This window comes from Arvicola amphibius, chromosome 5, assembly GCF_903992535.2.
Source record: "Arvicola amphibius chromosome 5, mArvAmp1.2, whole genome shotgun sequence".
Lineage (NCBI taxonomy): Eukaryota > Metazoa > Chordata > Mammalia > Rodentia > Cricetidae > Arvicola > Arvicola amphibius.
This window is the reverse complement of record NC_052051.1, coordinates 13,720,030-13,747,216: the sequence shown is the minus strand read 5'-3', so window position 1 is coordinate 13,747,216 and position 27,187 is coordinate 13,720,030. Positions and strand designations below refer to the sequence as shown.

General features: G+C 52.3%; 2 protein-coding genes across 6 annotated transcripts; one reads left to right on the top strand and one right to left on the bottom strand.

Moving 5' to 3' along the window:
• Pcif1 (phosphorylated CTD interacting factor 1) lies at positions 1-9,964 on the top strand. Its single transcript, XM_038329407.1, is given in 16 exon segments — positions 1-21; positions 24-177; positions 262-386; positions 1,449-1,586; positions 1,755-1,885; positions 1,999-2,153; positions 2,555-2,702; positions 2,787-2,870; positions 3,086-3,185; positions 4,293-4,455; positions 5,277-5,449; positions 5,555-5,641; positions 5,723-5,907; positions 6,559-6,652; positions 6,745-6,920; positions 7,022-9,964. Coding segments are annotated over 16 exon segments (2,166 nt in total). The 3' UTR covers positions 7,254-9,964.
• Znf335 (zinc finger protein 335) lies at positions 6,212-27,187 on the bottom strand. 5 transcript variants are annotated; one of them, XR_005285360.1, is made up of 31 exons: positions 27,107-27,187; positions 26,199-26,449; positions 24,865-25,102; positions 23,881-23,958; positions 23,395-23,700; positions 23,162-23,311; positions 21,390-21,536; positions 19,568-19,811; positions 19,299-19,476; positions 18,444-18,556; positions 17,616-17,634; positions 17,377-17,493; positions 17,220-17,296; positions 16,984-17,144; positions 16,366-16,595; positions 15,212-15,305; positions 15,015-15,109; positions 12,482-12,747; positions 11,401-11,512; positions 10,945-11,319; positions 10,032-10,174; positions 9,801-9,943; positions 9,570-9,673; positions 9,080-9,157; positions 8,839-8,922; positions 8,688-8,753; positions 8,524-8,605; positions 8,202-8,429; positions 7,807-7,983; positions 6,828-6,911; positions 6,212-6,668 (listed from the first exon to the last, which is right to left on the bottom strand). XR_005285360.1 is itself a non-coding variant. In XM_038329403.1 (28 exons), exons 2-28 carry the CDS (start codon positions 26,430-26,432, stop codon positions 8,302-8,304), a joined length of 4,062 nt encoding a protein of 1,353 aa, XP_038185331.1. In that variant the 5' UTR covers positions 26,433-26,471; positions 27,107-27,187; the 3' UTR covers positions 8,057-8,301. The 5 variants fall into 5 exon arrangements, 4 of the variants coding, with proteins under 4 accessions (XP_038185331.1, XP_038185330.1, XP_038185334.1 ...); XM_038329403.1 differs by lacking the exons at positions 6,212-6,668; positions 6,828-6,911; positions 7,807-7,983 and having other exon boundaries at positions 8,057-8,429; positions 26,199-26,471; XM_038329402.1 differs by lacking the exons at positions 6,212-6,668; positions 6,828-6,911; positions 7,807-7,983 and having other exon boundaries at positions 8,057-8,429.

The following is a 27,187-nucleotide window of genomic DNA, read 5'->3' as shown; positions in this document are numbered from 1 at the left end:
ATGGAGTTGACACTCTTGGTCCTCTGTGTGACAGGTCCCGCGCGGCTGCTGAGATGGCCAATGAGAATCACGGCAGCCCCCGGGAGGAAGCATCCCTCCTAAGTCACTCTCCAGGCACCTCCAATCAGAGTCAGCCCTGTTCTCCAAAGCCAGTTCGCCTGGTACAGGACCTCCCAGGTACTGGAGGGAGTGGTATGGGCTGGTAGGATAGCGGGGTGCCGTGTGCAGCCCTGACTGTCTGGGTCATACTCTTGTTTGCAGAGGAGCTGGTACATGCAGGCTGGGAGAAGTGCTGGAGCCGGAGGGAGAGCCGCCCCTACTACTTCAACCGATTCACCAACCAGTCCCTGTGGGAGATGCCTGTGCTGGGCCAGCACGATGTGCTCGTGAGTGCCGACTTGGGGCAAGGGTCAGAGCAGACCTCTGGCCTTCCAGAAACGTATCTCAGACAACTAGGTGTCTAGCCCTGTGCTGATAACTGCAGATAAAATGTCGAGGAAGACAGTTCCTGTCTCCAAAGACCTTGCAAACAGGAGAGATGGGGGCAGATTATTAGTGTAACATGCTAAACACTGGGCAGCATGCAGAGGTAGGCGTCAGCAAAACAGACGAGTTCCTCGTCTTTGTGGTATGTTTATTCTGTGGCAGAGTAGGATTCCAGTTGCGGACTTATGTAAAGAATATACTGAAATCCATGGGACTGAACGCCTGAGAATCAGGGTTTAAGGTGAGGCTAGCTAAGTGGGAGGGAAGGATGTTCTAGGAGTATAACCACAGGCTGTCTGGTAGGAACCTCAGCTCTTGGAGCCCTCTATACATAGTCAGGCAGGGGCCTCTTCATTTTGTAGGAAAGGACACTGAGGTTCAAAGGGAAGTGACTGGCCCAAGGCTATGCAGAGCCTTGCTTGTCTGAAAAATAACATTCCCTGACTTTTCTTGGTTCTCGATTTCTATTTTGTTTTTTTTAAAGATTTATTTATTTATTATGTATACAGTGTTCTGTCTGCATGTATGCCACCAGACCAGAAGAGGGCACCAGATCTCATTATAGATGGTTGTGAGCCACCATGTGGTTGCTGGGAATTGAACTCAGGACCTCTGGAAGAGCAGGCAGTGCTCTTAACCTCTGAGCCATCTCTCCAGCCCTCTATTTTGTTCTTAAGGCACTTATATAATGCCACACATCATAGCAAGTCATTCACTGATTTGTCACAATGTCAGTGGTGAGGTGGGGTTAACATAGCCTTTTTGAAGGTGAGGGCATTAGGAAGGAGTCACCCCTGGCCACAGCTGCAGGTAGCAGGCAGGAGCAGAGTCCAAGGTTCTTCATCTGCATCCCAGGCCTTTGGCTTCCTTAAGGAGCCAGAAGGGTGGGAAAACAAGAATTTGAACTGTTAGGGCTCCTAAGCCACTGGCTGTTTGCAATTCTGCTGTTTTCCCTCTACCAGTCGGACCCTTTGGGGCTGAATGCAACCCCCCTACCCCAAGACTCAAGCTTGGTGGAAACTCCCCCAGTGGAGAACAAGCCCAGAAAGCGGCAGCTCTCGGAAGAGCAGCCAAGTGGCAATGGTGTAAAGAAACCCAAGGTGAGTGTCTGGGACTCCCCAGGACCTGGTTGGTAAATGGTTACCTTGAGCGTGTGGCCAGAAGCTCCCTGCAAGGGCAAGGGCTGGGTCAGGAGGGAGTCCTAAGTACAGCTGCTGGGCCTGGCTGCAGACTTTGGACTGGATGCCTTCTGGTTTCTTTTCCTTCAGATTGAAATACCTATGACACCCACAAGCCAGTCGGTGCCCAGTTCCCCCAGCATACCAGGAACCCCAACACTAAAGATTTGGGGTGCATCTACTGAAGATAAACAGCAAGCAGCTCTCCTCCGACCCACTGAGTGAGTACCTATTGATTGGCTTGAATATGTACATTGCTGATGGGCAGCTTGCCCAGGACTGTGGTGTGGTAGTAGTGGGCAGACCATCTTCACTACTCCTGTCTGTGCCCTAGGGTGTACTGGGACCTGGACATCCAGACCAATGCTGTCATCAAGCACAGGGGCCCTTCAGAGGTCCTGCCCCCACACCCTGAGGTCGAGCTGCTCCGCTCTCAGCTCATCCTGAAGCTACGCCAGCACTACCGGGAGCTGTGCCAGCAGCGGGAGGGTGAGGGCTCTGCAGCCTCCCCTTGGCTTCACTTGGGTTTGGGTGGCAAGGGGGCCTAGTGGTTCTGTGTGCTATAGGAAAACAGATTTATTGGGGTCCCAGCTCTGATGCTAAGTGTGTTTCTCAACTTGTCTGCAGTTTGCATAGCTGTAAGTTGGGAACCAAAATTCTTAGAGAAAGCATGTGTGGTGTCCACACCTCCCAGCTCTCAGGCGGCTTAGGCAGGATTTCAAATTCCAGGCTAGTCTGGGCTGCATTACCAGACCCTGTCTTTGGTATTCTGATTCTCAGAATAGAGTCTAGGAAGTAAGCACATGACAAACTCTTATGACTGTGTCTTTTCCTGTCTCAGTGGACCCCACTGGCCACTCCAGGTTCTTAGCAGCTTTCTTGTCCCACAGGCATTGAGCCACCCCGAGAATCTTTCAATCGTTGGATGCTGGAGCGCAAAGTTGTAGACAAAGGATCTGACCCCCTGTTGCCAAGCAACTGTGAACCAGTTGTGTCACCTTCCATGTTTCGTGAAATTATGAATGACATTCCCATCAGGTATAATGCCACAGCACAGCTGGTTGGTCCTTGTGCCAGGTCACATGTAGGAGGGATCTAATTCTTGCCTATTTTCTAACTCAGGTTATCCCGAATCAAGTTCCGGGAGGAAGCCAAACGGCTGCTCTTTAAATATGCAGAGGCTGCCAGGCGGCTCATTGAGTCCAGGTTTGGCTTTTGCTACCCAGCACAATCAAAATGGGGTGGGGAGGGGGGCAATACCTCTGTCTAATGCTCACAGGCTTGTCAATGCTGCCAAAGACAGATGTGTGGTAAGCCTAGAGGCTAGTGCCTAAGATGGTAGCAAAGTAGGAAGAGGAGGAGCAGACACCTAACAGCTAGACCCTGCACAAAATAAGCTTTCTCTTGCCACCAACCTGCAGGAGTGCATCCCCTGACAGCAGGAAAGTAGTCAAGTGGAATGTGGAAGATACCTTCAGCTGGCTTCGGAAGGACCACTCAGCCTCCAAAGAGGACTACATGGTGAGAGGGCCCCAGGGTGAGGCCAGCTGAAAGGCTCTGCTTGTCAGGCTGGCTGCTGTGTGCAGTGTGGCAGACCTTGATGCTCATCAGACCCAGAATCATTATAGAGATGCTCAAGGCCCCTAGCTTTCTCTCAAGCTCAGAGGCAAACAGCTGCCTTTTCAACCTGATGAGTGTTCAACATGTCACCTCAGTAGATCTGTGAGAACAGTCTGTCTTTTCTTGTGCTTATCCATATTACAATTAAAAGCCACCTTTAGGGGGTTGGAGAGATGGCTCAACAGTTAAGAGCACTGGCTGCTTTTCCAATGGATTGAGGTCCAATTCCAGCACCTACATGGGGCTTATAGCTACCTATAACTTTCATTATAAGGGATCTGATGCCCTCTTGTGGCTTCTTGTGGAGCATTAGGCATGCATTTGGTATACAGAAATAACTGACAGTAAAACACTTATATGTGTACACATAAATATTAAAAAACAGCCAGCTACCATTGGAGTCAATTCCTACTCTTAGTGTATACACAGCCCTTCTGTGCTCTGGCCCCTGCCTGTCACTTTTCTAACTCCATCAGCATTTGTACTGGGTTTTTTTCAGACTTGTTTACAGTCACAACATTAAGTGTACAAAGACAGGTCACTTCCTGGCCAGAGTGACTCACGGTGCAGTTTCACAGGTATAATTCTCTTGACAAGAATTTAAAAGCACAACCCTTAAGTCCACACCAACCCAGTTTCCTGTGCTGTAGCAGCCCTCCCAAAGGAAGGTGAATGCTGGTGGCCCTGCCTGGCTTGCCTCTCCCCTACCAGTTGTCTTGGGTTCTGCCTACGTGACTGCAACAAAACTGCAGCCATTCATTAGATGCTTACATGACAGAGGCTTGGCGGGTCAGGGAATGGCACCGACTCTTCACAATGTCCTATTTGCTAGCTTCAATTCCCTTGATAGGAACAAGATTCAGAGAAGTTCAAGCAACATGGCTAGTAAACAGTAGAGCCACTTTCAAAACTGGGACATCTGGGATCCAATAGCCCCACAAGAGTTCTACCTGCCAGCCCCAACGAGGCTTTTTTGCCACCAGTGTCCTGACCAGGGCTTTTCTCCAGGACCGCCTGGAGCATCTGCGGAGGCAGTGTGGGCCCCATGTCTCTGCTGCAGCTAAGGACTCTGTGGAAGGCATCTGTAGCAAGATCTACCACATCTCCCTGGAGTATGTTAAACGGATCCGAGAGAAGCACCTTGCCATCCTCAAGGAAAACAACATCCCAGGTAGGGCCTAGATGGGGAGCCGGCTGTAATGCCATCTAGTCTGTCCTAGGCCCTGCTTGAAGAACATGTGAGGCTGTGCTGATTTGGGAGAACCTATTTCTTGGAGTAATGTTGGGTAGAATTTGCTGTCTTTTAAGCTCTGGGGTGTTAATACTTCCCTGGGAAATTAATCAATGAGAAAGGAAGAGCTGGAAGTTGATGAAAGATGGGCCAGTTATAGCCGGGCGGTGGTGGCGCACGCCTTTAATCCCAGCACTCGGGAGGCAGAGGCAGGCGGATCTCTGTGAGTTCGAGGCCAACCTGGTCTACAAGAGCTAGTTCCAGGACAGGCTCTAAAAAAGCTGCAGAGAAACCCTGTCTCGAAAAACCAAAAAAAAAAAAAAAAAAAAAAAAGATGGGCCAGTTAGTTAAGCAGACCTGAGTCAAATCCATTCCCTAAACCTTTGCTTTCCTCAGACCCAAGTGTAATAATACCTGCCATGACAATGTGAGTGTTCAAAGAAAGAAAACAAAACAAAACCAAAAAAACCCTGCACAGGCCCCAAAAGATTCCTATATGAGTAAACTTAACTATCCAGACAAAGGCCACTGTTTTCATACTTCCAATTTGTCTGGCAGGCTTAAGGCATTGCAAATCTGCTTCAGTGCTGAGTGTGTTGATACATGTCACCAGTTAATGCCAGTTGCCTGGTGGCTTTTTTAATGGCCTTGTTTCCTTTGTGATGGAAACTTTCAATTTCCTGACCCATGTAAGCACTAACACAATGGGTGTGAGCGCTGTCTAGAGCTGGATAGCTCCTCACTGTTCTTCCTGCCCACAGAGGAGGTGGAGGCCTCAGAGTTGGAACCCCGCCTGGTGTACTGCTACCCAATTCGTCTGGCTGTGTCCGCACCCCCCATGCCTAGTGTGGAAATGCACATGGAGAATAGTGTGGTCTGCATCCGGTATAAGGGAGAGATGGTCAAGGTCAGCCGCAGCTACTTCAGCAAACTGGTGAGAGCTGGGAGGCTTTCCTACTTCCTTGACCACGCTCCTCAGCAGCTGGCCAGTGATGAGGCCATGAGATCCCTGCTGAATCCCTTCCTTTCTGTCACATAGTGGCTCCTGTATCGCTATAGCTGTGTTGATGACTCTGCCTTTGAGAGGTTCCTGCCTCGAGTCTGGTGTCTTCTCCGTCGATACCAGGTACAGATCTGAGGCCGGGGAGGGCTCCCTTGGAAGGGAGCAGGGAGACGAGCCTCACACTGACTAAGGCTAATTCTGTAGATGATGTTTGGTGTGGGCCTGTATGAGGGGACTGGCCTGCAGGGATCACTGCCTGTACATGTCTTCGAGGCCCTCCACCGACTCTTTGGCGTCAGTTTCGAGTGCTTCGCCTCACCCCTCAACTGCTACTTCCGTCAGTACTGTTCTGCCTTCCCGGACACAGATGGCTACTTTGGCTCCCGCGGGTGAGATCCAGGGATTGCTGGGCTCCTTCTTCCATAAAGACGTCTGCTAGGGCACAGGTCCCATCCGAGCCAATTGCTTTTTAACGCTTAGGGCTTTGGAATCAGGCAATCTTGAAGATAGCCTGTCTTCATTATTTCCCGTGTGTGCACACTATCTACGGTGTGACCTCTGACACAATGCAACAGCTCTGGAGCTTCCACTTTCCTGGCTTCATGGGCAGACATTAAACAGACACTGTGAACTGGCTTAGGTTTAGATTAGGGACCCTGGCACTGAGGGATGAGAAGGTTAAGACAGACCTCAAAAGTATCAGGGTGAGGAGCACAGGATGTCCAAGTAAACGGTAGGAAGAAAGTGCTCAGCGGAAAGTGAGAGCCTTGTGTTCATGAGCTGGGCAGCCCTGGGTGTGACTTCTGCTGGGGTGGCCCTGAACTCCAGTTCCTCATCTTAGTGGATACAGGCACACGTACCTAGCCTCTGTCCTCAGGTAACCTATTCGAGGGACGTGGTCACTTCTTTGCCCTAGCACAATTAGGGTGAATGTTGGCCTCTGGCCTGACTGTGGTCATCTCTTCATTGTGGCTGTCTAGAGGTGGGGCAGTATGTGTGAGGGACGGTGCCGGTGGACTACAATGCTCACCTTTCTGTAGGCCCTGCCTGGACTTCGCCCCGCTGAGTGGTTCCTTTGAGGCCAACCCTCCGTTCTGCGAGGAGCTCATGGATGCTATGGTCTCTCACTTTGAGGTGGGTGTGCTGCCAACTGACGAGGCAGGCAAAATTGCAAACTGCCCTCCAGGGCAGAACCTCATCTCCACCCCATCCTCTCCCTCCCACAGAAACTGCTGGAGAGCTCACCAGAGCCCTTGTCCTTCATTGTGTTCATCCCGGAGTGGCGGGAGCCCCCCACACCAGCGCTCACCCGAATGGAGCAGAGCCGCTTCAGACGCCACCAGCTGGTCTTGCCTGCCTTTGAGCACGAGTACCGCAGTGGCTCCCAGCACATCTGCAAGAAGTAGGTGCCCAGGCAGCAGGGGAAGGAAGCCAGGTCAGGCTGGCAGGCTGAATGAGCAGGTCAGTCTGTACCCTCTCCTGAACAGCTGCCTTTGCCCACAGGGAGGAAATGCACTACAAGGCCGTCCACAACACGGCCGTGCTCTTCCTGCAGAACGACCCTGGCTTTGCCAAGTGGGGACCGACGCCAGAGCGGCTGCAGGAGCTCACCACTGCCTACAAGCAGTCGGGTCGCAGCCATGGCTCCAGCTCTTCCTCATCATCCTCCTCAGAGGCCAAGGACCGGGACTCGGGTCGGGAGCAGGGCCCTAGTCGAGAGTCTCACCCCACTTAACATATCCTGCGGGGAGGAGGAGCCCCAGGGGTGCTGTTATAGACTGCTGGAACTCAGTCCTCAGGGCTGAGCAGGCCCCAGGACACTCCCCTTGGGGTGGCAGCAGGACTTGGGCTGCCAGGGACATAGGAATATTATGGCTCTGCCAGGGCTCCCCCTCCCTGCTCACTCCCTCAGATTCACCAAGTCCCTTGTAAATAAGCCCATGCCTTCCCAGCCCCACACTGACCCTGTTGCTGCCTTGTTTCATTTGTAAAAGGAAATACAGAAACTCCCCAAGAGTGTGTGAGGGTCTTGGGGCAGTTGCCTCTGTGACCACTCCCTACCACATCTAGGTGTCCCTTTATTAAGATCCCTAGATTTTCATACTCATCCCTGGGTCCTTGCAGGTCTGAGTCCCTAGAGGCTTCTGAGCTCAGCAGGTTGGAGGAGTCCAGAGTCCTACAGCTGAGCCTGCCTGGATAGCTCTGGGCCCTGCCTAAACCAGACTCACAGGCTAACTGCTTTACAGTCAAGGCCCAAGAGGAAGTATATAGCCTCATAGGTATAGTACCTGCCCTTTCAGGTCCTGGAGACAGGGAGCCCATGGAGAAAGCACGGTTCTCTTTAGCTCAGTCATTTCCTGGGGTCAGGTTGGTTGGGCCTGTACTGGACCACTGGAACAGGTGGGTCAGCTGACTGTGGAGTCAGGTAGCCTCCACTTGTTGAGACATCTGCCTGCTTTCCTGCCCTTACCTGGTTCAGGTTATTAGCATGTATACAAAGAGAGCTACAAGGGCTGGACTCTGGTCCTTTTATTGAGACTGAGGAGCCAGTGGGTCCATCCAAACAAAAATAAATTTCTCTCCCAAAGCCTGCCAGCAGGCTGAAGCACCCAGCATATCCTGGCTGGGGCCCATGGCTGCCCCTCCACCCCCACCCCAAGAGCCCTTTGGAATCAAGGGATACTGATTATCCAGTATCTGGAGGCCCTAAGTAGGACAGGAAAGTCCCCAGTCTCCAGGAGAGCTGGCCCCAATATCCAAGATCAGCGTTGGGCTTTTGAGGCTCAATCATCCGTGATGGTAATGACGTCGTACTCGATGCCCTGGTGTTGCAGCTGTTGGATGTGTTCAGGCACTGCTTCCTCAGTGCCAAATAGGCCCTGGACTTGGGCCATGGCAGCATCAGCCACTGCTGCCAGAGGAGGGAAAAACACAGTAAGCCTGAGGCTCCAGGAGCTGGGTCTGGCCTCAGCTTCCTGGCTGTCAGTGTTCAGCCCCATCTATACCTGTAACAGCAGAATGTGCTGCAGCCTCAAGCTGAGCCTGGGTGACAAGCTGCTGGCCTGGGGACACAGGTACATACTGGATCTGGAGAAAGAAGTCAGTTAGAATATAGTCCCACACAGGTGCCTCACTACCCCAGCTCTGCCTGTTCCTCCAGATAACATACCTGGGATTCCTGCAGGAATGGGGTACCTTGCTCATACTGGATGTGTGTGATCTGGCCCTCCTGGACCTGGAGATAGGAAGCTGGCCAGTGATCCTAGAAAGAGGCTGGGTGGCCTTCCTCCAAACCTCACCTTGCCCCAGACCTGGCCTACCTGGATATGATGGCCATCAGGGACCACAACATACTCCTGAGGCAGTAGATGCTGGACGCCGTCCTGAGAGATGATATACTGAACCTAAGAAAGAGGACAAGGCAGATTCTAGGGCTCCACTCAATAGGAGCTGAGGTAAGTGGGCAGAGTAGAAGACACAACTGTGGATACTGGCCCAGGTAGTCTGGAAACTTGTGTTCTAAGGGGGGGGGCCTAGGTGGGCAAGGAGACAGGAGTTTACCTGGTTGTCAGAGGTGACCAGGTGCTGCACTGTCTGGCCATCTGCCGTGGTGATTTCCTGGATGTAGGCCGCTTCCTCCTGTTAAGACCAAGCCCAACTTAGCCCCAGTTCTTTTATTTATTCATGTGTTCTGTGTTGTGTTTTTTGGTGCGTATGTCTCCACCTGCCCGGAGGCCAGACAGTCAGACAGGGTGTCAAGCATTGTTCTTCACCACTTTTTTTTTTCCTGCCTGTTCTGTGGAGGCAGGGTCTCTTCATGAACCTGAAGTTCTTCACTGGAAGCCACACAAACCCCAGAGGTCCTCTTGTCTCTACCCTCCTTGGAGCTGGACTTCTAGGAGTGCAAGAGCTGGCCAGACTTGTAACATGGTGGGAGCTGGGATCTAAACTCTGCTCCTTATGATGGTGCAAGGCTTCTAACCCTAACTCTGAGCCACCTCTCAGTTCTGTCTGTCCCATCCTCTCTGCAGGGGCTCCAGACTTTGCTTACCTGATTGGTCACTGTCTGTTCCTGGGCCACAAAGATGTGTTCCTGGCTCAGTGCCTGCTGTAACCGCTCTGGACCTAGGACACCATGACTGGACTGGATGGCAGCTGGGCAGAGAGGAGGGGCTCATTAGGGGGTTCAGGGAAAACTTGAATGCCTCATCCCTGGGGTTCCCTTGTGCTGTGGTTCTAGCCTTTGGACCAGAGGCCCACCCTGTGGCCCAGGGTAGCTCACTGTGCAGTGTGGTCAGTGTTTCCTCTTCACTGTTGAGGATGATGGTCTGGGCTGGGGCTCGGGCTGTAGAACCCCCAGTCTTTCTCCCTTCACTGCTATGTAGCCTCTGGATGTGAAATTTGAGGTGCCCATTCCGGTTGAAACTGAGGAGGGAAGAACAGGTATAAAGTGGCTCTACCTTGTGTGCATGGAAGTCCCCCCCTTCCCTACTCCTGGCCATCCCAGCCTCACCGCTGCCCACAGAGGTGGCATGAGAAAGGTTTCTCGTTGGTGTGTGTCAGCATGTGCCGCCTCAGATCCTTCTTGTTCTTGGAGGCGAAGCTACATTGATTGCACTGGTGAGGCCTTAGGCTTGAATGCTGTGCCATGTGAGCCTACACAAGGTAGACCAGGTACCAATGGGTCAGAATGGGAGGTAACAAGTCTCCACAAAAACTAAATGCACATGTCAGTGAGGAGCTGGACCAAAAGGATGGACCTTACTGAGACTAGTCTACCACAGACATAAAGCAAGAAGCCAGAGGCTGTGCCATTACACACTTGGGTAATTCTGTCTCAGTTTTTGACTCTGTATTGCATTTACTAAAGAGGGACTTCCTGCACGCTAGGACTCAGTCCTGCCTAACTGGGTGTTAGCTTTCCCATTGGAGGGTGAGGCTATAGGCCCTGGCCCCTTACAGAGCTCAGAGGATGCAGCATGGGGTTGGATCTGGAAACTGGAAACCCTCCGGCAAGTGGAAAGAGTTCAAGAAATTTATCAGAAACTATTCTGCAGTTTTCATGCCATCCCACGTTGGCCTTGAACATCTGCTCTCCCACCATCCTCTAGCATCTTCAGTCCCCAGTCATGCACCCTCTCTGTGCCTGTGCTCCACTGCCTGGCTCCACTGCACCCTATCCAATGCCTTGCCACCCCTGCTCTACACTCTGTATCCTTCGCACTGGGAACACAGTCTGGCATTAGTCACTTTTTATTTGGTTGGTGTCGCGGACCAGACAGCTCTCAGAGCTGAGATCTTGCTGAGTCACCTCTGACCCTAGAGGGGCAGAGAGGACTACGCTTGAGGAGATGCTCTCTAAAGAGTTCTTATACAAATGAGTGACTGCAGGAATGAAGGCAGAGGCATGATGGGGGCGCACCTACCCGGACCTCAGGCCACTGGCGAGCACTGAAGGGGCAGTCAGGGCACTTGAAGGCAGCAGGCCCAGCATGGGCCCGCTTGTGACTCTCCATCTCTGCTCGGCCAGCAAAGGCCTCTGAGCACACCTTGCAAGAGAACTTCTTTGCTGACAAAGCTGCTGCGGATGATGGGGAGGTGGGTACTACCAGGCCTAGGGTGCTGATAGCTGCAGGGGATGGGGTGGAAGAGCCCTGGGGGCCTCCCGCACGGTGAGTCTTCATTGGAGACAGAACCTCAGGACCATCTCTGGGTGGCCCTCCACATTGCAACAGGGGCCACTTTGCTCCAGAGGCCAGAGTATCTGGACTTGGGAAGGAGATGGAGCCATCTGCAGTCAACTGTAGAAAAACCCACAGCATGAGGTGCTAAGGAGGGGCAGAGGCAGGACACTGGGTGGGGTGGCCACTCCCTACACTCACCTCGATGTGGTGCAATTGGGTTCCATCAGCTGCCATGATGTAGTGGGTGCCAGCCTCCTTGAGATTCTCACTCATAACCACAGCCTGGGCTGTCTGCCCAGGAGGTTCTTCGCTAAGGGCACAGAGAGTGGAGGTATGAGGTAGGATTTCCAGAAAAGGGTGGAAGGCTATAAGAATCCCTTCTCCAAGCAACAGTTAAGCTGAAGGAGCTGAGTGAATGTAGGGCTTCGCTCAACCATTTCCACCCAGGCCTCTGCTGTCTCTTCCGTAAATGATAACCAAGAGCTCAGGGTTTCACTCTACTCAAGGGGTGGCTCCCAGGTCCCTTGGTAGGAAGAAGACAGCACTCCAGCCAGGTGTCCAGCTCAGGGCTGGCCAAAAGGGACAGGAAGAGAGGCCAGGCAACAGGAGGAAACAGAATGGATCTGGTAGTCAAGCAGGCAGGGCAGAAGCTGAGGCAGCCTGCCCAGATGCTGGCTTAGAGCTCCTGACCCTCATTATAGCACAGGACCAGAGCTCCTAAGATGGCCTAAAAGTTCAGTGAGCAGAGAAAAGCTTGTCACAAATTTGCACTAGAGGGAATCAGGTCAACAAATGACCCCACATTTGTTCAAACACTCAGGACAGAGGAGCTCATGGGGATGGAGAGCTGGAGAGATGGTGCAGCACTTAAGAACACTGGCTGCTCTTGCAGAGGACCCAGGACTGGTTCCCAGCACCCACAGCCACGGGGGATCTAATGCCTTCTGGCTTCAAACTCACATAAGCACTCACATGTGGGGCAGTAAAAAGGTATATAGGCTTGGGAACCAGTGTTCCAAGCCTCACCACCTAAGCAGCTGACCTAACCTCTAAGCCTGTTTCCTCATCTGTAAAAGCAGGGAAACCTGGATCTTGTGGGAGCTAGCTAGGCAAGACCATTAGTGCCAAGTTCCCAGAACAGCTAATGACCGAAGAATGGCAGCTTCTAAACCTGCACAGAACACAATCTCCTGCTGCCCTATACACACCAGGACTCCGCCTCCTGCTAACTGGGTCGGAGTGGGGAGCCCCTCTTAAAGACTGAAAGGAGCCAAGTTACCTGTAAGGAGTGCCAGGAGCTGACGTCCTCTCTTCCAGAGGTGGTGCTGTGATGACACTGTAGCTGGCCCCACCAAATGGCCCAGATGGCAAGGCAATCTGCTGTAGATCAGGAGGGCCTAGCTGGCTCTCAGCTGCCACACTGCTCCCTGGCTCTGCTACACGAAGTGTCACCACCTGTTGAGTGGTGTCTTCAGGGGAAGGCTGCCTACCAGTAGACGTGGACGTCAACTCTGCCTCCATGCCCTCTGACTTCACCACAGCCACCTGCAATGACACCAATGGAACAGAGCTGCTGTCCAAGGTCCTTCTTGGTGCCTTAAAGCTCATATCCTACCAGTGCCTCTGCTGTCACCATTCATTTACACATCCCAAGAACATCCTAAAACACATTCAGCTGGGCATGGTGGCACATGCCTTTAATTCCAGCACTCAGGAGGTAGAGGCAGGGAGACCTTTGAGTTTGAGGCCAACCTGGCATATGCAGCCCAGGATAGCCAGGGCTACAAAGAGAAACCATCTCAAAACAAACAGCCCAGGCATGGTAGTGTATGCATTTAATTCCAGATCTATGAGGGGTTTTTTTTTTTTTTTTTTTTTTTTGGTTTTGTAGGCTGGCTTCGAACTCAGAGATCCACCTGCCTCTGCCTCCCAAGTGCTGGGATTAAAGGAATGCACCACCACCACTGCCTGGCTGCCTCTATGTAATTTAACAGAATTTTAAAGTGGGATTATAAACTACCTCTAGCAGAGTATACCTTTTTTAAAATTTTTAAAAATTTTTTTTGGTTTTTCAAGATAGATAGATAGATATGCTGGCATGCATACCTTTAATCCCAGCACTTGGGAGGCAAAGACAGGCAGATATCTGTGAGTTCAAGGACAGCCTGGTCTACAGAGAGAGTTCCAGGACAGGCTCCAAAGCTACACAGAGAAACCCTGTCACCCTGCCTCGAAAAAAAAACAAATTAAACAAAAGACATGGTTGGAATGGCATGTGTACACAGTGGTCATGCTGTGTATCGCACCGGAACAGATCACTGAGTAGCAGAACAATGAGCCTGTTCTAAAAGGAATATCTAGGTGTGGTTTGCACCTAAGTAGAATCCTGACGACCTCTCCTGAACCCACCACCTGTCTCTCCAAGGGCAGGGAGGCATGCTCTAGACTTTCACTTTCTGAATTTAAGTGTATGTGTACAGTTTTTTTAAAAATATTTATTTATTATGTATACAATATTCTATCTGTATATCTGCAGGCCAGAAGAGGGCACCAGACCGCATTACAGATGGTTGTGAGCCACCATGTGGTTGCTGGGAATTGAACTCAGGACCTTTGGAAGAGCAGGCAGTGCTCTTAACCACTGAGCCAACTCTCCAGCCCCGTGTACATTTGTTTTGCCTATGTCTGTGCACTACACATCTAAGTGACTACAGAGGCCAGAAGAGAACACTGGATCCCCTGTAGCTGGAGTTAGACAATTGTGAATGGCCATGTAGATACTATGGATTGAACCTGGGTCTACCCAATGCTCTTAACCACTGAGCCAACTCTCCAGTCTGTTGCTGAGATAGGGTCTCATGTATCTCAGACTGGGCTCAAACTCATTACGTAGCTGAGACTAGCCTTCAACTCCTTATGATCCTGCTTCCTCTGCTCAAGTGTTGGGATTACAGGTACATGCTCTATCTGGTTCACACTTCACCTTTCAAAGAAGCTAGGACCAAGAGGTGCTGCTGAGCTTCCCTGTGTTTTGGAGATGGGTTGCTTTAGAGATGGAGGCATGATGATGAGCTGGGGGAGACGTGTGGATGTGAGACGGTGTCAAGGCCACTGAGAGGCAGGAAAGAGCTCTGCACTAGACAAAGCCATGGGCGCATTCTGGCTCCAAGTGGCGTTTACACAGGAAGCTGCTTTAAGACCCCAGAGGAGCCATCACAGGGACATAGACAAGGTGAGAATGAAGCCAAAGAAGACCACGAGAACACATGCAGCAACACATAACCCTCAGCGCAAAAATGGGGCAGGGACTGAATGGGAATGGAACTCTGAAAAGATTAGGAGGTGTGGCCTTATGGAGGAGGTATGATATGTTGGAGGAAGAGTGTCACCAGGGGTGGACTTTAAGGTTTCAAAAGCCCATGCCCGGCCCAGTCTCTCTCAGTCTGCAGATCAAGATGTAGCTCTCAGCTACCACTCAGTGTCGTGTCCCCTGTCATGGAGACAATGGACTAAGCCTCTGAAATTTTAAGCAAGCCCTCAATGAAATGCTTTCTTTTATAGGAGTTGCCTTGGTCATAGTGTCTCTTCACAGCAACAGAACAGTGATTAGGACAAGTGTTCACTGGTAACTAGACAGCATACTGGGAAAGACTGTCCTTGGCTCCACGGAGCCAGGTCCTTCAAGTTTTGCCCATCAGGGTTAGACTGATCTGCCCCCAACAGGAGTCTGGACTCACCGGTCTCCTTTACCCGCCACATTCAGCAGAGCTGGCATGTTCAGTAGTTGGGCAGGGGAAATCCTGAGTGCTCACCTGCAGGGCTGTCGCCCCCAGCTCCCGTTGGGCGCTCATGTTCAGCAGCAGGTCCAAGGCCGTCTGAGTGGCCATCGCAGTGGACTCTTCAGCTCCTGGGGGTATGGGGCCTGGGTCTAAGAACAGGCTGGACACCCGGCACCCAATGCCACCCTTGTCATCTTCTTACCCTACTCCCTGCCTTCTTCAAGGCTCACCTTGTTGGTAGATGATTGTGGCACCACCTAGAGCATCAGGACAGAGTAGTGGGGGAGTCTCAGGTGACTGGAAAGGTGCTGGCTCTTGGGGGGCCTGGGGAAGTGAATGGGTCAAACCTGAGAGGGGTGGCCAGATCTAAGTGCATTTCCCGAGCACATCTAATGTCATCATGTCCTCCCAGTCCCTTGTTTATCTCACCTATTATTTTTAAAGGTATTTACCAGCTCAGTGCTCAGTGGAATGGTGAGGCTCAGAAATGTGAAGGGCTGGGACTTGAACCCAAGGCTGCCAACTCCAGAGCCCATGTACTATTATTGTAGCGTGGTTATCTTCCTAGGGCCACTGGGAGCTCCCATGACAGAATACTAGCTGCTTACCCAAATCTAATCCATCCATCCTCCTCTTTAATAAAATTACATTTATTTTTTGTCTATGTGTATGTGTATAGGCACAAGCGCCACAGTTCACATATGGGCATCAAAGGACTACTTTGGGGAGTTATTTTTCTACTTCTACCACATGGGACCTGGGAATCCAAATCAGGTCATAAGGCTTGGCAACAAGCACTAACTCGCTGAACCATCTCAAGTCCCTTCATCTCCCCTCTTGTCAACAATACTCTTGAGTTTCATGAGGGAAGGCAGTGCGCCCGTCTACAAGATGATACTTCTCAGCATATCATGGCTCTAACTAAGCAGCAACTTCTAATAAGGCTCATGAGGATGACTTGGGTAGATGACAGCAAGCATCATTTTTTACCATTTCCCAGCCATTCCCTTTGCTTCTGGCCTGGAATGTGGCTGGGAAGGTGTTCCTGAAGCTATGCTGGACCATGAGAACAACCATAAAGACCAAAGACAGATCCTAGGATGCTGTTCAAAAATATTCAGAAAGCTTGGTCCCTGACCACCAGGGCTGGGGCCACAGCATCTCAGAGCTGTTGAACTTTGCATCTAAGAAAACAAGTTACTCTGGTGTATGTGCTGTCCAGACCAGCACTGGAAAGCCACCCTCCTCTATGCTTACAACTGTACCCGTAACTTAACTGATGTCTGCCACAGCGACTGAGGCAGGGATCATCCTGTTGGATCATGACGTGCAAAGGAGACCCTGATTGTTCCCACTGTGTGAACTGCCTCCCAGCAGGACCTACCTCAGGCCCTGGCAAGCTGGGGGGCAGGCCAGGAGCCGCAGTATGCTGCTGCTTCAGCTCTTCTATCTGCTGTAGGGAGAAGAAGGGGCGGCGGCGGGAGGGGGGCTCCTCAGGGTGGCGCCGTCCCCACTCCTCAAAGCTGTTCGCGTGTCGGCATCGCACATGCAGGCGCAGGTTCTTCTTGTGCCGAGTGCTGAAGTGGCAGTACTCACAGGCGAAGGGCTTGGCCCCTGTGGGTACGGGGGACACTTGCACCCTTGCAGCTCTGCAGGGAACCCTAAACTCACTCTATAAGTCATTACCATGCTTGGACAAACACTGCTGTCCAGGCTAGTGGACTAAAGCAGAAAGGACCAGGGACACCTCCACATTAGCCTTTCTGCTAGCAGCCATTCTCAAGGTCACCTTCCTAACAATGACGTAGTAGATACCTCCCATTTCCCTCTTTCCTAACTAAGGCAGAGAAAGCAAGCTGCTGGCGCTGGGCTCAGGAGCAAGAGGATACCACAGGAGTTCCTTTATGGCATAAGGGTAAGTCTATCTGTAGCTTGGGCTGTTGAGAGGGACAAAGAGAGCTGAACTCTGGTTGGGGTGTTGGGACTGGAGGGTTGGCCTGACCTGTGTGCTTCACAGCCACATGGGATAGCAGGAAATCCTCACGGAAGGTTCGGTAGGGACAAAAGCTGCATTTGAAGGGCTTGTCGCTAACATGGGACAACTGGTGGTTCAATAGTGCCTTCTTGTCATCACAGAAAAACTCGCAGAACTCACATTTGAACCTAGAGACAGTTAACAGGAAACTCAGAAACAGGAGGGGTTCCTTCCCGACCCAGGGACCTCCAGTGGGGACATACCTGCGGTTAGCAACAGCCTGGATGTGTGTGAGCAGGTGCATTTTGAAGGTGTAGCGCTTCTTAAAGGACTTCCCACACTGCGGGTGGGAAGGTGGAATGAGATGGGGACGGCCCAGAGAAGGCCCTGCCTCCAGCCACAGCTTGCCTGACCACCCACCTTATCACACATGTGTGGCTTCTCAGTGCTGTGAGTCTTCATGTGCTGTGTTAGTCTTTTTTGCATGGGATACACACGGCCACACACTGGGCAAGGGAAAGAGCTCAGCTTTGGGGTCTGGGAAGGTATAATGAGAGGTCAGAGGGAGAGAAGGGGACAAAGCAGGGAGTTCTCACCACTTGATTCACTACCCCTATCAGCAGTCCAGGGCCCTTCCCAGGCCAAGACCCCACACTCACCGGATCTGGCCTCTTCTTTCTGGGAAAGGAGAAACCAAGTGTCACCAAAGTCTCCCCACGGCTGTCCAATCTCAGTTCAGACCACCCCTCCTTGTTCCCCATGCCCTCTCCTCTGAACCCATGGTGAGCCAGCGGGTATCCCCTGGGGAGAATACAAAGGCTCCACAGGAGACACGCTCTGTGCTAGGTAAGCAGGGTCATGGTCTGCCCCCTCCAGTCACAGGACACATTTCTGCACTACAGGCTCCAACAAGCCCCATAGGAAAAAGCCCTGGAGAACAGGCTTCAACCTGGTGACCAGAATCCCAGCAGGCTACGTAATCCCTTATCTTTCAAGAAACCTGTAAGCATCTTGAAAAGCTGTCACCCACCCTGGTTTCAGTACTCATGGGTCTCTATCCACCCTCTGCTCATAGGTCATATGCCAAAGAAGACAATTCTTTGCCGGAGCCATAGGCCTGGCTGCAACTCACTGAGCAGCCACGAGGCTGGAAAACATCTGATTTTCCCAGTACTAATCGCTCTTAGCACTGAGGAGGGCCTGCACCTGACCAGCACAAGATCTCCTAATCACCCATGAACCCTGTAGGCCCCTCGACAACTGTCTCCACTTTCCAGATGAGAAACTAAAGCTCCCACATGAAGGAAGATCCTGAACTAGAGACCTCTAAGCTCTATCCCTGAGGATTCTAGGACCACCGATCAGGTAGGATTCACCTTGCTTTCTGAATGTTTCTAACCAGAGCAGGGGTGCTACAGAGGACCCACGGTACTTCTGACCACATGTTCTCCTGCCTAGATTCCACGGTGTCCACACAACTCACTGACCGGTCACGGCTGTGCACGGCCGCATGTCTGATGACATCCTTCCGGTAGACACTGGTGTAGCTGCACTCGTCACACTTGTAGGGCTTGCTGCCCACATGGTTAAACATGTGCTCCTGGGAGAGACAGACAGGGCTGGAGGCTCCGCTGCCCCTCCCTCTTCCTTACCTCCCCTTGCACGCTTGCTCACAGCCTCAGGGTGAGTGTGGACAGCAGAGCCTGCTGCCTGGCTAGTTTACCATCTGACCAAAAAGGAAATGGAGACTCAGAATGAAGAAACCTTGTCACAGCAAAGCTTGGAGCTGGGCATTGTGGCTCCATAACCCACGCCTTATGCTCCACACTGTGGGACAGTTCCCTGAGGAGCCTAGAGAACAACTCCAGCTTGCGTGTTCTGCGTGGGAAGCAGCACATGGAGACAGCACAGACTGTCCGCCAGGCCATGAAGGATGAGTCTACACTCCACCCTGCCACAGCATGGATGTCGTCAAGCTGCAATTCTGCAGTACATTGGTACTGCCAACACCTGCAGCCTCAACTGACACAAAATGACAAAAGACGGCATGGGCTACTGTTGGCCCACACTGGAGTGAGACGAAAGTAGTGTTTTCCCGAGACACACCCCTGCTGTGGAGTGACTGCTGGACGGAACTACCCACCCGGCCAGTTGGGCAGGGAGGATAAGCATGTCTACATGATCTCTAATGTTAACTGCATCTTTCAAAGTGAGGCGTCACTCACTGGACACCCTAACAATTGCCTGTGGTAGCCCTCCACAGGTCACCATGTCCCAGTATCCTTCACAAGGTGAGTGGTCAGAGTGACCCGCCCTGCCCTGTGACCTCCTGGACCACACACCTTGAGTGAGGACCAGCGACGGGAGCGGTAGCTACACTGCAGGCACTTGAAGAGCTGTGGGTCACCAGCTTCATGGGAATTAACGTGGAAGCGCAGATCCTCAAGGGACAGGAAGCGTGAGCCACATATGCGGCACAGGTAAGGCCTGAGCAGCGGCTTGGGCGACTTGTAGTAGTACCTGCCAGGAAGGGATGGAGAGGCCACTGGCTGGGCTGTCGGCTCAGGGAACCCCCAGCCTGTCAAGCTCACCTCTGCAACACTGTACCTACTTTCGGTATTTCTTCCCTAGGAACCTCCTGGAGGGTCGCCCTCGGCGGCGGGGTTGGGCGTCAGGTTCATCCTTGCAAGAGTGGGCTGCGTTCTCGGCATCCGACTGACTCACACCAGATTCCACTGGGCCTCTCCCCACCTTGCCCCATAGGCATCCTGGGCCCGAGGAGCTGGGAGCCTCGAGATCCTGCAGTTCTGGAGGGTTCTGTGTGCTCTGGGAACTCACTAGAGGCTCTCCTACACCTGTCACGACACAAAGATTAGTCAGTTACACACTCCAGGCTGAGGCCAGTTAACTTTCACAAGTGATCACAGAATAGACACAGGGTCAGAGGAGGACAGTGCAGATGTCACCCTGCTTCTAACCTACTCAGCAGAGCAGGGCAGAAATGGGACAGTATCTCAGCAACAGCCCAGACAGTCAGGTTCTGGACTCAGCACCCTCATGGGTTGGCTGTGAATCCGCAGACAAAGGCCCTCCCTCTCTGAGTCTCATCTGTCCCATCTCCCACAGGGATACTGTGGATTTGGGAGAAAACAACAGTGGCTTTGACTCTGGAATATCCTTGTGAAGCTGGTGACCCAAGAGATGGTTCATGGCAAGAGGAGCTCCATGGATAGCTTACAAACTCTCTGCAGTCTAATCTGAACGGCAAACCTCTTCAAACTGTTTACAAATACTATTTCAAGGGCTGGAGAGGTGGCTCGGTGGCTAAGAGGACCCGGGTTCAATTCCCCACTCACATGGCAGCTCACAACTGCCTAACCCCAGTCCCAGGGGATCTGATGCCTCCAGATACTGCAAGCACATGGCAAACAGACATACATACAGGCAAAACACCCGAGCATATAAAAATAAGAAACAAACAAACAAACAGAAAAACTACTTCAAGGCTGGAGATGTGTGAATCAGTGGTAGAGTACTTGCCTGGCATGTACAATGTCATGGGCTGCATCCCTGGCACTATCAACAAATTTGGCCACTTGGTATGAAGGCCTAGTAAATAACCAAAGACTTCTGCACCCAGCCTGACACCTGAGCTCAATTACCAGGGCCCACCGGGCAGAAAAGAACCATTTCCCATAAGCGCTCTCTGACATGTAGAAGCTCCATGTGGTGTGCTTGTTTCTGCACCCCCAGCACTGGGGACACAGGCACACAGTCACTCAAGCATTCCTGCTGTGGGTGCTGGAGCTTGACCTCTCATCATGTTTCCACAGCAAATTCTCTTACCACTCAGCCATTTCCCCAGGCCCTGGGACCAGTGCCACTCACTCTTGCTGTGAACCACTGCCTGGGTGGGTTATATTTACTTTTCTGCATACTACAGTTCCTCTGAGGGATTCCAGAATCTACGTCCAAACTGTACAGGCATAGTAGCCACCACACAAACAGATGCTGTCCTCTTCCACTCATAAATAAGAGATCCAAGGGGCAAAGTGACACACTCTAGGTCAGAGCTGATAGGTGACAAAGCTTTTACTCACACCACAAGTCATTCCCTCGAGGGACACAGCAGTCACCAGACCTCATTCTCTCTTCTCCAGTGCCATTAAAAGACAACTGGTTCACTTATAAAGACTCACCCCCTTTTCTTGCTGTGACAACTTATCACTGGAAGGCGGCTGCCTAAAGCCTAAACAATCACCGAGGGTGGGCAGGGCAGGGCTCCAGCTGGGGCAGGGCTCCTTTCCATGAAGCCTGCAGCAGTGGACTGAGACTGCTGCTCTGCACGCACTCAGTCTCACAAGTACCCCAGAAGCATCAGGCAGCAGAGCCATGTGTGACCCCCCCACAGCCATCCCATGACTAAGCCTTACCATCATAGAGGTCCGCAGTCTCTAGGCAGGGCAGCTTTCGGGGTCGGCCAGGCCTCCTTCGAGGTCTTGGGGTACTAGGGGTGGGACGCTGGAGCCGCAGCTGCCGGCCCCGGGGCTCATCCTCAGCTGGATTGTAGTCACTGTCCTCTGCAGAGACAGTAAAGGACAGTGTCTAGACCTACACTCTGACAAATCCCACTTCCCCATCACTTCTCTGCCAGTGAGGTCCCCTCCAAGAAGCTGTCTGCACCCTCCTTTTCCTGCACCTCTCCTGGCACCTGCCAATAACTCATCTTAATTCTGAGCACAAAGAGGTACCTGGTTCTCAAGTAACTCAAGCGACTGCTGGAAAACAGGCAATTAGCACTGAGTCTACAAGCTCCCAGACTGAACTGTTCCACCTTGTGGACAATAGCCACATATGGCCATTCAACTGTAAAACGAGCCTGGTCCAACTCAGAAACACTTAGTTATAAAATGCATACAAGATCTCTAAGTACAGGAGAAAAAAAAGTGAGCCAGTTATGGTGATACATACCTATAATCTCAATGTTCAGGAGGAACAAGTCTGAAGCCACCAAGGGCTACACAGGAAAACTCTATCTCAAAAACTTAGGAGGGGGAGGAACTGGAGAGATGGCTTATTTACTACTTTTGCAGAGGACCTAAGTTCAGTTCCTAGCACCCATGTGGAACAGCTCACAACTGCCTGTAACTCCAGTTCCAAGGGATACAATACCCTCTTCTGGCAGCCAGAAGTACTGCACTCAAGATGCACATACCCACAAACAGACATACACATAATTAAAACAACCAAAAACTTTGGGGAAAAACAAGGGGCTGGGAAAGTGGCTAAATCAATGAAACACTTGCTGCCATGCATGAAGATCTGAGTTCAACCTCCAAAAACCCATGTCAAAAGTTATGCAGACAGTGGATGCCAATAGTTCCAACACCAGACACAAAGAGGGGGTCCCCAGGACTTCCTGGCTAGCCAGTCTAGCACAAACAGCAAGTTCTAGGTTCAGTGAGAGACCCTGTCTCAAAAAGTAAGGCAGCGAGCAATTGAGGAAGTCACCTGACATCAACCTCTGGCCTGCACAAGCATCCACACAAATGGTGTGTGTGTGTGTATGTGAGAGAGAGAGAGAGAGAGAGAGAGAGAGAGAGAGAGAGAGAGAGAGAGAGAGAGAAATTATTTTACTGGTTTGAATGGCGGGGGGGGAGTCTCATGTAGCCCAGGTTGGCCTCTAACTATGTAGTAAGAGTGACCATGAACTGATATTCCTGCCTGTACTTCATATACCACTGTGCCTGGTTTTACTAAGATTTTTTAAATATTTATTTATTTATTATGTATACAATATTCTGTCTGTGTGTATGCCTGCAGGCCAGAAGAGGGCACCAGACCGCATTACAGATGGTTGTGAGCCACCATGTGGTTGCTGGGAATTGAACTCAGGACCTTTGGAAGAGCAGGCAATGCTCTTAATCTCAGAGCCATCTCTCCAGTCCTATTTTACTAAGATTTTATGACCATACAATGAACTATTTTAGATATGTAAGTAAATAAATTGTGGCTAACAATGCTATGGAAAACACATCTATTTTCTGCTTGCATTCTAATTCTTCTGTTGGTCTGATTTTCAGTATGCAGCCACCACAGTTTTCTGTACTGGAGGACAATGGTGTCTCCTTCCAGGTAGGCAGCCAGGAGCTCAGGATATGTAGACAAGTGTGGGGATAGAGGGTTATCCTGCAGAGTGGCTTACCCTCTAGATCGTCAATGGCCCCAGCATCCACAATGTCATCCTCCTCCTCCTCTGGCCCTTCCTCCTCTGTGGTCTTGGTAGATGTGCCCCACTTCCGTAGACGCCCCCTTTTACCAGTTGCTGTTGTTACCGCTGTTGCTGCTGCTGCTGCTGCAAAAGCAAAGCAAGCTGCTATGTCTGGCTATGTGTAGTCCCCCCACCCCTCCAGGCCTAACTGGCTGCTGCTGACACACCTGGGCGGAAGTGCCGCTCCCGCATGTGGCGAAGGAGGGTTGCCTTGGTGCTGCTCCGGTACTGGCACATCTTGCACTTGAACTGCTGCACAACCACCACCTCCATCATGGCCTCTAGGCTCTGCAGGTCCAGCTCGTCAGCACCAGAGGCTGGGGGTGGCTGTGCTAGAGAGCTAGGTTCTCCCTGGGGCTCCTCAGGAGGCTCAAGGCATGTAGATGTAGATGTGGGGCCATCCGCCAGGGTTTCAATGGCTGCCAGACTATTGGTCAGGGTGGAAGTAGACATTGGTGATGTAATGGGAGCACCTGAGGACAGGAGAGAAAACAGAAGGCAGGACTGTCTGAGAGTTTCCGCTGCTCTTCCCAGGCAGGCTCAAATCCCCCACGAGGCCAGGGCAATGGCTAACCCTCTGGGGTCACATGGAGACCTCTTCTTCTGCTCTCATCTATTACCGGGCTCCCTGGGAGTGGCAACAGAGTTCATACCATCATCTGGGCCCTGCAGGATCAGATATTGGGTGGTTTCTGCTCCTCCTTCTTCAGCACTGGTCACAGTAATGCAGCCTGGCAAAAGAAGATGAGGGTGACAGTCAGAGGAACCCCAGCTGTAGGCCCATACCCTTGGGTTTTACCTGGCAGCTAGATACCAGTCGCAGCACCTCCTTGAGCCGTGTGTACTTCCGCTGCAGGCTGGTGGGAGGTCTGGTGGGTATGCTGGCTCAGGCACCAGGATGCCAGAGCTACTACTCCAGCTGCCCAGTCTTTGACAAATGGACTAGAATGTCTTCCTCTGCCCTCTCTACACTTCAAGACACAGATCCTGCACTATCTTTTTCACAGTGCTTCTCAGCCTATGCCAGAGCTCTGTGAGGTGCTGGGCATTGTGCACGTCACGAAAGACTTAGCACAGTAGCTTGAACTCACAGAGCACCCATCTGGGCTCACTGTCCTGGGCCACCCTCCACTTTCTGTAAGTACAACTTTTGGGTAAGTCACTTTTTGTCTTCTTTGCCTTTCAATTCTCATGTGGGCCAGGTTAATGATAGCCATCTCATCTGGGGGTCACTGGAAGATCTGTGCCCTCCTGTGCCCCCAGCACAAAGCCAGATACAACTGCTTCTATTTTTAAAAATTCATTACTATTGCACGTACATTGTGTGTATATGGACATGTGTGTAGAAGTATAACAACTTTCTAGAATTGGTTCTTTCTTTCCACTGTTACATGGGTTCAGGAGCGGTCACCACGTTTGCCTGGCAAGTACTTTTTCACCAGCCATCTTACTGGCTCCTGTCACAACTATCTCTACCACCGAGTACTGTGACATCCAAGCGTCATACTAAGAACCCATTGTGGCATCTTGTTTGGAAACAACTATCAGTTTTCCTGACACATTCCACAGTAAGGCAACTATCTTGCATTCACACATCTGGCTTTGGGATTCTGCAGGGCCACACCCTCCCCACTCACTCTGGATGAGGTCCGGACCAATAGTAGACTCAATGATCTTGTCAATGGCAGCACCGAGGTCTGAAGAGGAAGCTGCGCAGTCTGACACCAGCATGCTGGGGTCTGGGAGAACACTGGAATGCACCAGGGCTGGGGGGCCACCTGGCACCTCTGCCACTGTTCCGTGGGACACAGAAGATGAATCAGGGAGGTAGCCATGAGGCAAGGGGTCTGCTGAAATGCTCTCGGATACCTCCTCCTAGGAGTAGGAAGTGGTGGTCAGTTTAGGAGCCAGGGATGGGGCAGGATACAGCAGCCTGCAGATCCCCAAGAACAAAGCAAATAAAGTCACCTACACTTAGACCCCACTGAGGACTAAGAGAGCTCTCCAGGCACTGAGAGCCCTAAAGTCCATGGATGTAGTCAGACTCTATGAGGGCTCAAGGAAGGACCTCTTTAGACCCCACACCACAGCCAGGAGGGACAATTTTCACAGGGTTTTTGCATTAGTTGCTCCCTCTGCCTCAAACTCCTCCATCATCACCCCATTGCTAGTTTGCACCCAGCCTTCTCCCAACCGCTGAGCGGCTACCTCCTCTAGGAAGCCAAGCGGGACCCTACTTAGGACCTTTCTCCATGTGCACTCTGCAGCGACTATGTAACCTCCATCACGCTGATATGATGACAGGTTGGGTCTGCACTCCCAGAGGAGCTGTCCAATATGGACCAGGACCACACCTGTCCTGTCCCCAGCTGTAACCCCGTGATTTAGCATGTTACACTCAGAGCAGGCCCATTTCTGCTGACTTAATGAAACCCTAAACTGCACATCAAGGGCCACTGCCTAGTATTCTCCGTCAAGTGGTGTTGGGATACATCCACTGCCTTGCAAAATGACGCATAAAGAGATAAACGCACTTCTAATTCTCACTTGGCAGAGGAGTACCGGGTCAGGAAGAGATGGGTCACTGTGGGTTTTTTCCCTTACAGCCTCACACTCATAAAATCAGACATTCCCATCCCATTAGACAGATCGGAAGGCTACAGTTACTGTGAGATGGATCAACATTTGAACCAGGAAGGGCTGACAGAGCATTAGGGCTCTAAGTAGGTCAGAAGATAAGGAACCCTGGCTCTTTCAGCATGCTCTGCCTCAGTTTCCATTTCTGCAGGACCTGGAAACAAGTGGTTTTATAGGTATGTCCCTTAACTACTATGGGGTTTGTCAAAAGAACAAAACCTACTATGAGCAGTTTGGCATGGCATGGCCTCTGTCTCAGAATCAACAAGTATTTTTCTACAAGTAAGCTTTGCTGGATGGTCCCCTTGCCCACACCATCCAGCCTGGTCCATACCACAGAGCGGCTGCCACTGTCTGAGCTCTGCCCCACGCCAGAGTCGTCGGCCTCCGTTAACTCTGGGGCGGTCGCCGCGTCGCTGCTGTCCGCGGACACCGCTTCCGAGGTGCCCACACCCAGGCCGCTCTCAGAGGGCTCCTCCGGCTGGCCCGGCCCAGGGGCCGCGTCGCTACTGCTCTCCACCTCGTTCTCCTCCATTGGCGCGGGGGACCGCCTGCCAGCAACGTGCATGGTATGCGGCTTTCACTCTGCCAGAAGAGACGCCCATGGCTGCAACAAGTGGTCCACCTTTCGGGTCCGGCCAAGCTGTACCCACCCAGATGCATCGGCGTGCCCATTCCGCAGATGCAAAGACTGAGCACCCGACCAGACGGGGAGGGGTTTCCTCGAGTCCTGGAGAGCGAAGCTTCCAGAAGAGGACGGGGACGCCTCGCCTCTCCGGCTGGAGCTCCTCCAGGAAAGGTGGTCGCGGCGTGCGATCGCCGCCCTTTGCTCCTCCCAGAGGCGTGGATCACCCTCCGACCCAGGGCGGGCACAGCGGCTCAGCCCTTCGGACCCCGCGTCCCCTCGGAAGAGGACCCAGTGGTACGGCCCGCAGGCCCCCGGGGTCAGTGGTTCGCTCCCCCTCCCCGGGTTCCCCTGCGGAGGGGGCTGACAGCGACGGTCTCGGGGCTTGGTGACTCGGGGCTGTCCCCGGCGCTGCCTGAGCTCCAGGCCCGACGCCATCTTGTGGCGGCGCCGGGTTTCCGCTCAGGCAAATGCGAAAGCGGCTAAAGGGCCTGGGACCCCGGGGCCCTGTTCGGACAGCCCCGCCGGCCCGGGAGCTCGGCACCCGGCAGCCCCGCGGTAGGACCCTAGTGCACCGCATTGTGCAGTGGGGCGGCCCGTCTCCGGCTGTTGCTCACCTGAGCCTCTGGCTGCTGCGTCGCTCTCCGACTCCGGCATCGACGAGGTCGCCATCCTCTCACCCCCGTCGCGGAGGAACC